Source organism: Triturus cristatus, chromosome 2_1 (assembly GCF_964204655.1).
Source record: "Triturus cristatus chromosome 2_1, aTriCri1.1, whole genome shotgun sequence".
In the NCBI taxonomy this organism is placed as follows: Eukaryota; Metazoa; Chordata; class Amphibia; order Caudata; family Salamandridae; genus Triturus; species Triturus cristatus.
This window is the reverse complement of record NC_140581.1, coordinates 794,663,829-794,679,225: the sequence shown is the minus strand read 5'-3', so window position 1 is coordinate 794,679,225 and position 15,397 is coordinate 794,663,829. Positions and strand designations below refer to the sequence as shown.

General features: G+C 47.7%; 1 protein-coding gene across 2 annotated transcripts in view; it reads left to right on the top strand.

Annotated features, from left to right (window-relative positions):
* LOC146865885 (uncharacterized) overlaps positions 1–15,397 on the top strand; it is a 455,435-nt gene that overhangs the window by 202,772 nt on the left and 237,266 nt on the right. For both annotated transcript variants that reach the window (XM_085632802.1, XM_085632795.1), the window contains exon 4: positions 6,436–6,547. In XM_085632802.1, the coding sequence (XP_085488928.1) occupies positions 6,436–6,547 (112 nt within the window). The remainder of the gene's footprint in view (positions 1–6,435; positions 6,548–15,397) is intronic.

The window sequence follows — 15,397 nt, the reverse complement described above, 5'->3', positions numbered from 1 at the left end:
TTCAATGTTTCAGTAACTAGCTTCCTTACCCTGCCAAGAACTTAGGCTGGGTCCTGCCACTGTTGAAATGATGCCATCAGCTCTCTAGCACCACCATGGCAGGAGTCTGGAGGTCCATAGGTCAAACGTCCCAAGCCCCAGAGCTTAGCCCAACATTCAGGTCTTCATAGGTCAGGATCTGTATGCCTTCTTCAGTAGTGTAGTCATGGACCCATCAGGCTTCACAGCTGAGTTTTCACCTCTTGATGCAGCTTGTTGTTTTCTCTCACTTCCTTATGGTACCCCAATCAGGGTCCTGCTTGACTAGTGCTCACCAGGATCTCCATCTGCCCTCTCCTGTGGAGATGCTAAGGGTACTCTGGGCTCTACCATCCATGCACCAACACTCCTCTCCCGACTGCCCATGAGAGTCCCTCTGTCACTGGACCCCTTTGAGCTACAATCGCTTGAGTCAACTGTCCTCCACCACTCTGGCTCCCAAAGCACATTCCAAGCTGTGGCATAAATGGTGCCCCGGGGGTCTTTTGACTCCCCAGCTGTTTCTTCTGTGTTTGCACTTTTTTGTGGTGTTGCCGCAGCGTTTCAGGCCTTCACTAGTCATGTCTGCCATTTTCAAAGGCACTGCTGCCAGAGCACTGAACAGCTACATCAGGAAAACGGTTTCCACATCTCAATATTCTCTCACCAGTGTCTCTTAGGGTTCCACCAGCAGGTATAAGTGTTATGTCTGACTAGGACTCTCTGTGTCCAGCACTGGGATCTGAGAATCTAGAGGTGGCTAGCGAGGAATTTTAGAACCAGCTTCTCCTTAAGCTGTTAGCCATGCCCACCTCCCTGCAATTCTGTTGATCTTAGCATAGATTTTATTATTAATTTAGGGTTAAATATTTGTATTGAAGTAAAACACTGGTACAACCCAACTTGAATTGCGAAAATAGACCCTTGGATGTATGTTCAGTGTAAAGCTATAATCATTACCTCCTCGTCCCTCCCTCGCTTCCCTTCATTACGCATGAGGCATTCCTGCATCACCAGACACCCGTACCATGTGATTTCTAAACCCTTGATAAAAATCCCCCTACATCCTCCTGTTTTTCCTTCATCTCACCTATTTTCGATGTGCATACCTCGCTCTGGCCGTTGTTACTCTTTCTGTTGGATGTTGAATGCTGATCAGTCGCGGCAGGGCCGGCCAAATCTCCTTGCTGCCCATTCTATACTGTGTCTGGGTGTCGCTGTGCGCTCCCTTGCAGCGTCTGATCGTATTGCGTCTGGATGATGGTGTTGCCGGCTCAGGGTGGCTGGGGCTGTGCTTCCAGGTCAGAGGCCAGCCTAGGAAGCTGCAGTGTGGGGAACAGTGCGGCTCCTCTTCTACCGGTTTCTGAACTACAGTTACAGTAAGGGCCTCAGAGGAGGCTGTTTATTAATTATTTTTTCATACGTTTGTGTACTTATTGGATTGGTTGATGCAATTCCCTTGCTTATTGGTACTGGGGAATGTTTCCTGGTTGTCTGCCATTTACTAGTTGGTCACTGAGGGGTGGAGGATTTATGCCTATATCTAGGTGTCTCACTGCTAGCTTAGTTGATTGTCATTATGGTGGGGAAGCGTACATCTAAACGCAAGCATGTGCTGTCCTCTTCTGAAGATGATGAGCCTATTCTTGCTCTCCGGAGCTTGGAATAGCATACAGGAGAGTGGCGTAGAGTGGGGGTCGTGCGGATTCTTTAGCTTTACGCTCTACTTCTGAGGTTCAGGCAATGATTGAAGCTGCTGTGGCCCGTGCTCAGCATGCCAGTGTTGCACCCAAAAGAAGGGGCTCTCTCTTTCGGTGGTGGGTCTGGTGGATTCGCCCCCTGGAAACTCTCGACTTCTGAGGCTAGCCGTCCTTCTCCCTCTATGGGGAAATTTGTGTGTAGTGTAGAGGGGAGGTTCCAGACATTCTGCAGCATATCCGGGAGAACTTGGGATTTGTGCCTTTTTCATCCTCTGAGTTTTAAGAAAAACAAGGGTACCCCAATACGTGAACCTGGGGTGAAATATGCGGTAAAAAAATAATGGTTTGGGTGTGGCCAAAAGGTCCAATAATAAAGTGATCCTAAGGAGAGCACTTATGATTAGAGAGTTGAAGATTAATTACTTTAAAGGAGCAAAAAAATTAATAATGTACATAGGGACATAAGTCAGTTCATGTGAAACATTTATTTCCACAACAATAGAATTCAGGTGCTCACACAATAAGTGAAAGAGGCATGACGTGCAGAGTGATGGTGAAGTTTAAAATAACGGCATTGCATTGACAACAATAGTGTAAAACTCCTCAAGCAACTTTATGGAATAGGAAGAGTTTTGCTGTAAAGGGTCAACGGCGTTTCGATCTCAACTGTTCGAGATCATCATCAGGACATATAACGGGTGAGCAAGCTAAATTGATGCAATTATTCGTAGCGCAAGGAAGAGCAATTGAGGACTTCAGAAAACTGCTGAGGGTAGACGAGTTCACCCAGATTAATTCGCTGAAGGTACGAGCGTGAGAATATCACGCACTAAACGCAGACAGCCCAAGCAGCATGACGCACTGAGCTCCTCTCCCAAGACTTTCCAAATATGAGCTGGAAGTGACTTTAACTAAACATATTGGCAGCAAATCGCTAAGCGCAACTTATACAGCTGATCCGGCCTTTCAATTTTAGACACACGTGATATTCACGTGGTACGGGTGTCTGGTGAGGCAGGAATGCCTCGTGTGTAATGAATAGAAGCGAGGGGAGAGGACTCGGAGTAATACAATTACCGGTAAGTAATTGAAGCAATGTTGGATATATCACTGCAAATTCCCTCATATCACACCTACCTGCAGAACAAGTGCGCAACAGAGAGGGTAGAAGGTATGGGGGAACCTCTGTATGGCCATAATATTGCACCATACCAGCAGTTCGGAAAGGTATAAGCTCTTGAGTTCAGGCTTAAATAGGAACAAAGTCTGCTAGAATTTGAAATAACCCCCTGGCTTCTAAGGGAACAACTAAATCATATCTGACGCCAGCTAGGTAAATAAATACGTAATTGAACATTGTGGAACGCATTTTCAAGTTCCGCACTTGCGCTGTGCTTGCGAAATGTCTTGTAAATAAAAACAAGCATTAGTGAAGCCAATAGGTTTCGCCTATGTGAAATCTATTGGCTTTGTCAGTGTCTGTTTTAAAATTTTGCAGCATGGCTTAAATTAAAAAAAAAAAAAAGGCTATGCCACAGTCAAAGCTGCCCGCATCTTAGCGTTTTTTTTTTCTTCAAGCCGTGTTCAACAGCAGGTTAACTTCTGTGCATCATTTAAAACAAATTGCCAAAGCCAATAGATTTTGCTTAGTCGAAACCTATTAGCTTTGCCAATGCTTATGCGTTGCAGCTGACTCCGTTTACATTGTGTGGAACTCTTATAATTTGGAGAAAAAAATTTGATCTTGTCTCCCTTGGAGAAACTGCAAACCTTCTTTTAGTGGCATTCTGCACAAACACTTATCGTTCTGTTGGGCTACTTAGCTCAGCGATGGAGGGAGGTGCTTTCCAGTTGGGTTCTTTGATAGAGATCCTGTAGTCTTTACGGACAATGATAACTGATGGCCTGTCTCTTTAAAGATCTCACTCTAAGAGTGAGCCATCTGATTCAAAGCTTCTGGGCACTCCCAGCAAAGGACTATTAGCCGGCCTGATAGTATCTTCCTTAAACTCCAGGTTTATTTCCATATGAAGCGGTGCTAATTCCTGTACTCAAATTGAAGACTGCGACTGGAAAACGTTTCTCAGTCATCCCTTGTAATTTGGCCTGATTTTTTATTATAATTAATTTAAAATGGCAGTAGCGTTAAAACAGTCTTTTCTTAAGTAAAGTCTCTCTCCGATTACGCAGCTAGACTGAAGAGCATCAAAATGTAATGTTCTTGAAGTACATAAACTGGAAAGGGGTCATTCATTCTTTGAATCTGATAACATTTATCCATCAGCCCATCTAAGCCTGGCTCTTTAAGTTTTTGAGCAGATCAGTAGTTCTAAAAGTTTCTGATTTAATATGATCGCAGTCTAATTCACATGAGGTTGATGGGTAATATAATTTTTGATAATGCACTTTTAATTCTCTAAGTTTGTTTTGTGATATCAAGCCAGTAGCTAACTCACAACGTTTTAAAATCTATCACAAATACCCTGGTAAATTCCTTTGGATTACATTTAACACTGCTGGCTTCATTTTATGTTACTATGATTTTCTTTTCCCCATTGTTGTGTCTAGGCTTGAAGCAAGTAATGTCCTTATCTTAAATTGCCACTTGGCATGCAACCTTGCTTTTTCAAGAATCCTGTTTTCCCGCACCCTCAGATATGACTAAATATGTTGTATCTGCTCATTAGTAGGTCTTGTGGCTTTATGACATTGTCTCACTCTTTATGATTCACTCACAAGGTTAATTGTATGCAAAGGTATTTTTTTCTTTAAATTGTGACGAGTTGGTTTGAATGTCCCTTGTTCTTCACAGGTCCCCTTAAGTGAGTCCCACGTACCATGGTGGGATGTATCGTGATATGCATTGATTTAAAAAATTGTGTGACAAATTCTTAGTACGTGCATTACCAACGAGGACGGACCGGCGCTGATAACTGTCCGAACACGGAACACTACTACTTATACAAATGTCAATGTCCCTACCACGGATTGGCCCAAAGGAGGCAGATTACCGTTTCCTCCTACACCTTGGATCGCCTCAGTTATAATACTGAGAGGTTTCTATAGCTCAAACTTTCTCAGTCAAGGCACGGACCACCCCAACCGTTGACGTAAACTTAACCAGAGGCGCTCCAACTTATACTTGCCTTGCCCTGTAGAAGCCCATGTCTGGGCGAAACGCGTTGGCTGTATTGAACCTCAATTGCATCACGAATAAAAACAACTAAGGAATACAAGCAAAGACATGGACTCATTAATTATTTATCCTTGATGTACATACTGCAGAACTTTTTAATATATTGCCTCTCATACCCCTAGGAAAAATATTGTGATTTGTGGTCATATGGCAGCTGAACATCTGAGGCGGGCAATATTTAACTACTTTTTGTGACTTGTCTTGGCGGTGCAGTCTTCTGCAACCCAGCTGCTTGTTTCTCGTACCAGTAAATGGTTTGAATGTCCCTTGTTCTTCACAGGTCCCCTTAAGTGATTCCCACGTACCATGGTGGGATGTATTGTGATATGCATTGATTTAAAAAATTGTGTGACAAATTCTTAGTACGCGCACCAAACATTTTGTCACAGAGCTCGCCACTGGGCCGGTGGTGGGCTCTAGAAATGGTGGACCAGAGTCCAACCATGGTGACAGAGATAATGACCACCACCACCCAGACAGAGGGTGACATGCCCACCACACCATAACCCAGGCACTTAGTTTATATTTAAAGAAGGCAATCCAATTAGAATAAGAAAAAACAGAAGTTGTGCCATAGATATTCAAAAAAGATATGTTGCACCAGGAACCTAGCAGTGCCACTGATTTCAAGTCGATATCAATATAGATTGCTTCATTGACAGTTGGGATGTTGTGTTTAATAGGATTTCATGTGTACCATTTAAATGATGAGGTGGAAATGTGTATCTGTGAGTGCTTCCTCAGCTTCAGTCTTTCTCTCCAAAAGGCACGTCTTCTGTAAAAAAATTCAGTTACTGCCTCCCGTATTCCTTTCTCCCAAACAAGAGGCTTCCCTTAGACTAAGTGATAACTCTTATCCAGAGTTCCGATCTCTTATGGCTACATAAAAAGAAACACACGTCATTCAGTACCTACGTACTCTCATTCATCCACTACACATATCCTCAGCAACGGGTGTCGAACGCACAAAAAAATCTGAATCAGATTTTCTCTCTTCTAACTCGAAATTTTAGGCCGAAACATCATTACATTAGAAAATGGACCATTACTATCATTATCTGCTCGACTGCAGTATTTTCAACCTTGTCCAGCAACAGTCTCACTGCTGTGTACTACAGTTTCATAAAGTTGCCTCCTAACTACACTGCTACTGTGTGTGTTGGGGCATCTGCTGATGTCTGGGGTTTGGAGATTTTACATTAGAATAAAACAACATATTTATTTAAACACAGTTAATCAGTATTACTTGGACAAATGCAAGCTATAAGTACTAAGTACACTTTCTGGCCTTTCATTGGTGCGATATCTTCTGAGCTGTGTCGCTGGCTAACCATAACGTAAAATGGTGCCTCCCAGGAAGGAGCATGTTAAACTGCGGAAGAGGAGGATCCAGAATGGTATTTATATAATGCTTTCAAAAAGAACATGAGGGTCAGCATCTACGCTTCCATTCAGTTACATCCCTCTTTCAATTGCTAAACAGTACAAGTCTCACACACGGTTTGTTTTTGTCTTTTGCAGTTGATGCGAAAATGAAGGCGACAGTAGAGAAACTAGCACGGATTGTCATTGAGATGGGACCAGAGAGGGAAGCGATTATTATTCAGAGAATGGCGAATAATCCTGAATTCTGGTACGTAGGCTCCATGGTGTGCCCGCTAGTTTAAGTATAGAAAGACTTTAAGTAGTGAAAGCGGTTTATAACCTGCAGGTGTTCGTTGCATTTATGATTGGCTGTGAGGAACTAGTTTCGCATTCTGTTGTAAAGCCTGTTTTCCCTTTGACTAATAATGTCCCAAAATCCAGCACATTTTGTGTCAGGAGGGATTGGCAGACTCGGTCTGTTTTGCTGATTTGTCTTATGAGATCCTTCCATTTTCGCCATATGTTCCTGTTACCCAGGTGCCGTTGGGTGGTTATCTGCACTTCATAAATTGCAACCCAACTCAGTCCTTATCTCGCCGAATAGATGAACCCTGTAGCTTATGTATCTGGATCAGTGACGGCTCCTCCGCTTAGGCGGAGGAGCGTCGCCCCACTGCTTTCAGAGCAGTAAAAAGGGGTCAAATAAAAGGATAATAACATAGTTATTATCTGTGAGAAGTTGGCCTGGTATATGATGTTCACTAGTTAAAGTGACCACCTTGTACCATGCCAAGCAACCCTTATGGTGTGGTTGTAAGTCAACCTTTTCGGACTAGCTGCCCTAGTGGTAGCGTAGGCTAAGCAGTCTTTGAGGCTAAACTCGTTAAAGCGTGTTAAGCAGGCTGTTTTACCATATGTAACCCCCTTTTATACCAATGAAAGGACACCACACAGATATATATTCAAAATATATATGTATTTATTACTCAAAGTATCCCCTAGACTCTTTATGAGCACAGGAGCACAAATCGTTAAACAAGAAAGTATTACAATATACAGAAGTTGCACTTTATATGGATGGGCCCTGGTGGCCACTCAAACCATATACTAAAATAGTGGTATAAGTACCACGAACAGGAAAGGGAAAAGGCCTAGGGCCTCTAGAATCGCTGGGCCTACAAGGAGCTAACTTCAGTTAGTGACCAAGAGGTCCACGGGTCGCGTGTGCAGTGCGGAAAGTTACACGCGTGCTCCCATAGGTTTTCAATGGGTGCGTAAAAGTTCAAAAGTTACTGCTAGAAGGGTCTTCTGGATGGACTACAAACTCAAGACTTAACACACAGACACTAGAGATGTTTCTCTACACTTGGGCACCGGAGTGCCAGCTTTACCTCACCCACAGGAAGCGGGTGCATAGGTCTCGAAGTGCGTCGGGTTTCGTCTATCGATTCAATGGAGCCTGATGACAAAGATGCTGCAGGCGGTCGGTCCAGAAGAGATGCGGTGGATCGGAGTTGTAGAAGACCTGAAAGCAGAGGGGACAGTGTTCACAGTCACTAGCCAGTGACCGGCGTGGCACCAGGTAGGTACCAGGCGATGTCAGGTGCAAACAGGTGATGAGGTGTAGCTTGTCTCTGCAGCCACGTGGTCCCTGAAGGTCGACGACGTCCAGGAGTCGGTTCACGAGCTGTCCCACGCAGGCTCTCGCTGTCGGCGACTCGAAGGAAGCAAACAAGCCTTGGCAAAGGCAGGAGTCGTGGAAAGTAAAGAAAGCTGATTGTTCTGACCAGCAAGGTCAGAGGGGCTGCTCCTTTGGAGAGTAGCTGGGACCAGTCTGGAGCAACCAGACCAGCGTCGTAGATTTCAAGGTTCGTCGCCAAAATGGCCACTAGCCGACGGGCCAGGGACCGGGCAGGCGCGTCGAGATGCAAAATGCAGAGGGGCCCCACGCAGATCGTGGAGATGCTGGAGGGCTCACCTTTGGTGCAGATGCTGCTCGGTGGTTGGCCTTCTCAGGACCCAAAGCACAACTTGGAGGGAGCCTCTGTTGTCGCGCTTGCAGCTTGTCGTCGGTCTTTCAAGATGGCTGGCTCCACGTGTCTCGGTGCCTCCACGGGTTCCTTCTTTTCAGGGACTGTGGATCGGGCGGTGAGAGGTCTGGAGGTCCAGGTCTTGTCGGGCTCTGGGCTCGGGCTCCGGCGGGAGGCGGCAGCAAAGCAGACGTCGAGTAGCTGGTTGGTGCTTGCGTTAGCAAGATGGTCACTCCCTGACCATAGGGGAGATTTCCTTCTGTCCTCTGTGCAGCAGAGCGTCGAAGTTCCCGTCTTCTTGTTGTTAAGTTGATTCCAGGATGTCTGAAGTCTTAGGACACAGCTCCTCCCTTTAAGCGGATTCTAGGGGCTGGACTACCTGCTAGGTCCCTCCCTAAGGGTGGGACCAGGCAGGGGGGTGGTTACACCCCCAATCCTTTGTCCAGCTCGCCCCAGGTCCGGGGCTGGTGTGCCCCAGGACCGGTTTGAACTGGCATATGCACCGAGGCTCCTTGTGAGCCTCAGGCATGTCTGATTCCATTCAAGCCCTACCTGACCAATACACAAAATCCTGTCTGGGGTGGTGCACGCACCTCCCCTGGCAGGAAACCCTTTGTCCACGTCTCCCAAGCTGGAAGGACTCCCAGCAGCAGGAGGGCAGACTTGTGTCTGTGGTGGCAGCATCCATTTTGTGGAGCTGAGGCTATGTCTGATTTTACCCGGGTTTCAGGTACTGTACATGTGGTGTCCCTCTAGAAGGGTGGAATGCTAACCCCGTCGCCAGAATTGGCGAGTGGTTAGTATTCCAATTCGTATGACACCTTACTCGACATGTTTTGATAAAGCCAAACCAAAGATAGCATTTAACCGCGAGGTTCATAATGCATTTAAGAGTATATGGTATGGCGATATCTGGAAACGGTAGAAGGAAGTTGTTCCGACCACTGCAGACAGGCTCAGCTCATGCCAGAGCACCATCTCACATGGAACCAAGCACTCTGCCTTCAGGATTGTTAAGGCCTACCATAGGAGTGACTTATAGGTTAACATGTGTCCCATTTAAGGTTAGGTATAGGTATACTACACCTAAGTAAGAGGTGGTTACACCAACTTACCCCAGCTGAGTGATCAGCCAGTTGTGTCAAATTGTTAGGCCAGGCCAGGGGTGGCATAATACATGCTTCAGCCCCTGGTAGGCCTTAGATACACCAATGCCCTGGGTACCTAGTGTACACTGGTACAGGGGCTCACAGGGTGATCTAGTTCCAAATGGTTATGTACCTAGGGTACATAAAGTCCATTTTAAAGAGAGAGCAGATAGGCTGAGATCCTGAATGGCAGGATCTCAGGCCAACTAAGTCGAAAAACCAGCTAGACACTAGGCAAAAAATTGGGGGTAACCATAGTCAGATATCCACCTTCCTACACAACCCTCCCCCCCCCCCCCCCCCACCACCGAAGGGAGATAAAGCTGTCCTTGACCAGGTAAGCCTCTATTGCCCAAGTGGCCATATAAGGAAGAACCAGCACTGGCATGGTTACCCCCTGTCTCATGGTCCACTAAGCAATCCCTCACCCTAAAGGTATCATAGGGTCTCCACCATAGGGAATCTCTACCTTTGGTGTGTCTTGGCAAAGTAAAAGGCTGGTGTTGAGATGGAGTACTGAAGTGAGTGTCCTCAAAGTGAGGCCTCAGCTTCTTCCAATCATCCTCCACCATGGATGCCTTTCTTTCTTTCACTGAGTTGCAGTGTGCTCTCGGGGTCAGCCTCTGGCTACCTAAAGCTGGAGGCTGGGTCCCTTTTGTTGGCTTACTGGAGGGACAGGTCAGGTTTGGGGCCCTAAGGTCCCATGTTTGCCTGTGCCCAACAGAATCCCTCTGGGGGAGGTCCCTAACTACCTGTAAAGGGGAACCCTCAGGAATGTTTTTACCCATCACCTGGCTAGGGCTACTAGCCAGGCAATCCTCATTCTTTTGATGGGGGGTTCTTGTGGACAGGGGCCCTCTTGGGGTCCACTGGCCTCCCTGACCTCTGCAGCCCTGGGCTGACTGAGGCAGGGTAGAGAGAGGCAGACCTTGGAAGGGGCCACTGACATCAGAGGCTCTGCCAGGCCAGGCCTGGCTACCTCTGGGGCAGTTCCTTCACAAGGGGTGAGGTCAGCTCCCTGAGGAGGCTGACTTTTTCCTAATGTCTGGGGAGAGGGAGACTTTTCTTCTTCCCCACTACTCTCTGTTTGTGTGGAGTGATCCATAGTTTCAGGCTTCACTACACCTATGTCAGTCTGAGTATAGGCTGAGACCATTACAGCCTTGCCAAACTTTTCAGGGGGGCACTCAGTTTGTGTTTGAGCTGTGACTGTCACAGCTCTGCCAGTCTCTACAGGGAAGTCTGTCTGTGCCTGGGCTGTGGCTACCACCGCCCTTCCAACCTTTCCAGGGAGGAAATCTATTTGGACAGGGGTTGTGAATGGCACAACCCCACTACCCTTTTGTGAAAGGCCTACCATTTTAGAATGGGTGTCTTGTTCAACTCCAGCACAAGCTGAGAGCTCTAAGTCATTCCCCAGTAAGCAGTCTACAGGCAAGGTTGGGGACACTGCTACCCTTTTAGGGCCAGTGACACCTCCCCAGCTGAAACATACTTCTGCCATGGGATGACTGTTCTGTTTGCCATCAATGTTAGTTACCTGGTAGGAGAAACCAGGCAAAAGCTGCTCAGAGGGAACTAGCCAATGGGCCACCATAGTAATGCTAGCTCCAGTGTCTCTGTAGGCCTCAGCTTTTGTACCATTGATGTGGGGCTCCTGTCTGTACCTACCCAAAGTGTTGGGACAGGCAGTGAAGTTGGCAAACCCCATGCCACCATCACAGACAAGAGTAGTTGCTGTAGGGGAATTGGCTAAGCCAGGGTCCCCCTGTGTTCCCCAAGTAAAACCACCCAAATTTCTGGGGGCACTCCCACCACCTGGGGGATTACTGCTGACAGTAATAGGTGGTGTGACCGGAGTAATTGGAGGAACAGTTTTGTTTTTAGCCTCTGGGCAACTGCTGTCAGTTTTCCAATGCCCAGGAATTTTACATTCATGGCAGTAAGGCTTTTTAGCTGTGGTAGAGGAGGGAGCTTGGGACCCACCACCCTGTGGGGAGTTTTGGGGCCCTGAGGAAGATTTCGCTTTTGCTTTATCCCCACCCTTCTCTTGAGGCTTGGTGGTATCTTTCTTTTGGTCACCACCCTGGTTTTTAGGCCTGATCCTGGTCCTGACCCATTTATTTGCCCTCTTTCCCAATTCTTGGGGAGAGGTCAAATCTGAGTCTACCAGGTGTTGATGGAGAAGCTGGTTTTGACAATTACTTAAAATCTGCTCTCTCATCATCAAATTGTACAATCCTGTATAATCAGACACCTTACTTCCCAGCAACCAACCCTCCAAAGCCTTAGTGGCACATTCCACATATTCAGACCAGTCCTGAGTATGTGCCTTCTGGGTATCTCTGAACATTAACCTGTACTGTTCAGTGGTTAAGCCAACCCATCAACTAGGACACTCTTCAGGGCTCTGTAGTTTCTGACATCCTCCTCCCTAACAGTGAGGAGTCTATCTCTGCCTCTTCCTTCAAAGGAGAGCCATAAGATTGCTGCCCACTGGTCTTCAGGAACCTGCTGCACTTTGCAGGCTCTCTCAAGAGCAGTCATCCACTTGTGGATATCATCCCCACTTTTGTAGGGGGGCACAACCTTGGACAGGTTCCTATTGTCAAAGACCCTATCTTTGTCCCTAGGGACAGTGCTGCCACCAGTGGGTATAGACCCACTCTCTCTAGGTTGCCTAGCCTTGTTCAGTTTCTCTTCCATCAGGGCTACTTCTAGCTCCTGCTTCCTGATCCTCAGCTGGGCTTCCTGCATTCTGGCCTCATGTTCCCTCCTCTGAGGGGTGGTCATCCTTCTTCTGGAGTGACCTTGAGAGCCTCTAGAGGCATGAGAAGCATTAGAGTCACCTGAGTGATTCCTCTGCCTCCCAAGCCCCTGGTTAAGTCCACTAGGGAGATCCAATGGGGTGATCCCATTGTCAGTCCCCAGTAGCCTTAAGTTAGCTGGGCCACGTATAACACTTGGCACTGGGCTAGTTCTCCCTTCATCCCCACTACCATCTGTATCAGTACCCTTATCACTTTCATCCTCTGTAGTATGATTCTCATCTAAGGGGTGACTATTGGAAAGGGGTACCTCAGTAGCATCTTCAGAAGGGGGGCCTCCTGTTCCAGTCCCTAAGGGGCCTAACTGGGAGGCTTTTTTGAGAGCTCTCTGATCTTCATCAGCCTGTAAGAGTTCTCTGAGTTCAGCAGAGGTAGGGTTCCTGGGCTGTTTAAGGCCCCTGATATTTGCCAACTGCCTGAGCTCATTTTGATTTAGGGTAGCAAAGATGGTTGGTGCCCTCTGGGGGTCACTCTCGACAGAGATGGGTACATTGGACCCCTCTGCCCCAGCTATTGCTCTTAAGTGTGGGTGGATGTGTTGCAACTACCTACACTTGGGTTTTTCTACTAAACCTATCTAGTAGTTGTAGTCAGGGTGTGCTACTCCCTTTGCTCTACAACAACTAAGTTCAGTAGAACTTAAGTATATCTAATCTTGTTTTATATGTACCTAAAGGTACCTGTATGATCTTTCAATTGGTAACAAAGAGATTACAGAGGTAAAACACAGCAAGCTCAAATCCAACCGCTGCTCACCAATGTGAGAAGTTGGCCTGGTATATGATGTTCACTAGTTAAAGTGACCACCTTGTACCATGCCAAGCAACCCTTATGGTGTGGTTGTAAGTCAACCTTTTCGGACTAGCTGCCCTAGTGGTAGCGTAGGCTAAGCAGTCTTTGAGGCTAAACTCGTTAAAGCGTGTTAAGCAGGCTGTTTTACCATATGTAACCCCCTTTTATACCAATGAAAGGACACCACACAGATATATATTCAAAATATATATGTATTTATTACTCAAAGTATCCCCTAGACTCTTTATGAGCACAGGAGCACAAATCGTTAAACAAGAAAGTATTACAATATACAGAAGTTGCACTTTATATGGATGGGCCCTGGTGGCCACTCAAACCATATACTAAAATAGTGGTATAAGTACCACGAACAGGAAAGGGAAAAGGCCTAGGGCCTCTAGAATCGCTCGGCCTACAAGGAGCTAACTTCAGTTAGTGACCAGGAGGTCCACGGGTCGCGTGTGCAGTGAGGAAAGTTACGCGCGTGCTCACATAGGTTTTCAATGGGTGCGTAAAAGTTCAAAAGTTACTGCTAGAAGGGTCTTCTGGATGGACTACGAACTCAAGACTTAACACACAGACACTAGAGATGTTTCTCTACACTTGGGCACCGGAGTGCCAGCTTTACCTCACCCACAGGAAGCGGGTGCATAGGTCTCGAAGTGCGTCGGGTTTCGTCTATCGATTCAATGGAGCCTGATGACAAAGATGCTGCAGGCGGTCGGTCCAGAAGAGATGCGGTGGATCCAAGAGTGGATCGGAGTTGTGGAAGACCTGAAAGCAGAGGGGACAGTGTTCACAGTCACTAGCCAGTGACCGGCGTGGCACCAGGTAGGTACCAGGCGATGTCGGGTGCAAACAGGTGATGAGGTGTAGCTTGTCTCTGCAGCCACGTAGTCCCTGAAGGTCGACAACGTCCAGGAGTCGGTTCACGAGCTGTCCCACGCAGGCTCTCGCTGTCGGCGGTGTCGGCGACTCGAAGGAAGCAAACAAGCCTTGGCAAAGGCAGGAGTCGTGGAAAGTAAAGAAAGCTGATTGTTCTGACCAGCAAGGTCAGAGGGGCTGCTCCTTTGGAGAGCAGCTGGGGCCAGTCTGGAGCAACCAGACCAGCGTCGTAGATTTCAAGGTTCTTCGCCAAAATGGCCACTAGCCAACGGGCCAGGGACCGGGCAGGCGCGTCGAGATGCAAAATGCAGAGGGGCCCCACGCAGATCGTGGAGATGCTGGAGGGCTCACCTTTGGTGCAGATGCTGCTCGGTGGTTGGGCTTCTCAGGACCCAAAGCACAACTTGGAGGGAGCCTCTGTTGTCGCGCTTGCAGCTTGTCGTCGGTCTTTCAAGATGGCTGGCTCCACGTGTCTCGGTGCCTCCACGGGTTCCTTCTTTTCAGGGACTGTGGATCGGGCGGTGAGAGGTCTGGAGGTCCAGGTCTTGTCGGGCTCTGGGCTCGTGCTCCGGCGGGAGGCGGCGGCAAAGCAGACGTCGAGTAGCTGGTTGGTGCTTGCGTTAGCAAGATGGTCACTCCCTGACCATAGGGGAGATTTCCTTCTGTCCTCTGTGCAGCAGAGCGTCGAAGTTCCCGTCTTCTTCTTGTAGTTAAGTTGATTCCAGGATGTCTGAAGTCTTAGGACACAGCTCCTACCTTTAAGCGGATTCTAGGGGCCGGACTACCTGCTAGGTCCCTCCCTAAGGGTGGGACCTGGAAGGGGAGTGGTTACACCCCCAATCCTTTGTCCAGCTCGCCCCAGGTCCGGGGCTGGTGTGCCCCAGGACCGGTTTGAACTGGCATATGCACCGAGGCTCCTTGTGAGCCTCAGGCATGTCTGATTCCATTCAAGCCCTACCTGACCAATACACAAAATCCTGTCAGGGATGGTGCACGCACCTCCCCTGGCAGGAAACCCTTTGTCCACGTCTCCCAAGCTGGAAGGACTCCCAGCAGCAGGAGGGCAGACTTGTGTCTGTGGTGGCAGCATCCATTTTGTGGAGCTGAGGCTATGTCTGATTTTACCCGGGTTTCAGGTACTGTACATGTCGTGTCCCTCTAGAAGGGTGGAATGATAACCCCGTCGCCAGAATTGGCGAGGGGTTAGTATTCCAATTCGTATGACACCTTACTCGACATGTTTTGATAAAGCCAAACCAAAGATAGCATTTAACCGCGAGGTTCATAATGCACTTAAGAGTATATGGTATGGCGATATCTGGAAACGGTAGAAGGAAGTTGTTCCGACCACTGCAGACAGGCTCAGCTCATGCCAGAGCACCATCTCACATGGAACCAAGCACTCTGCCTTCAGGATTGTTAAGGCCTGCCATAG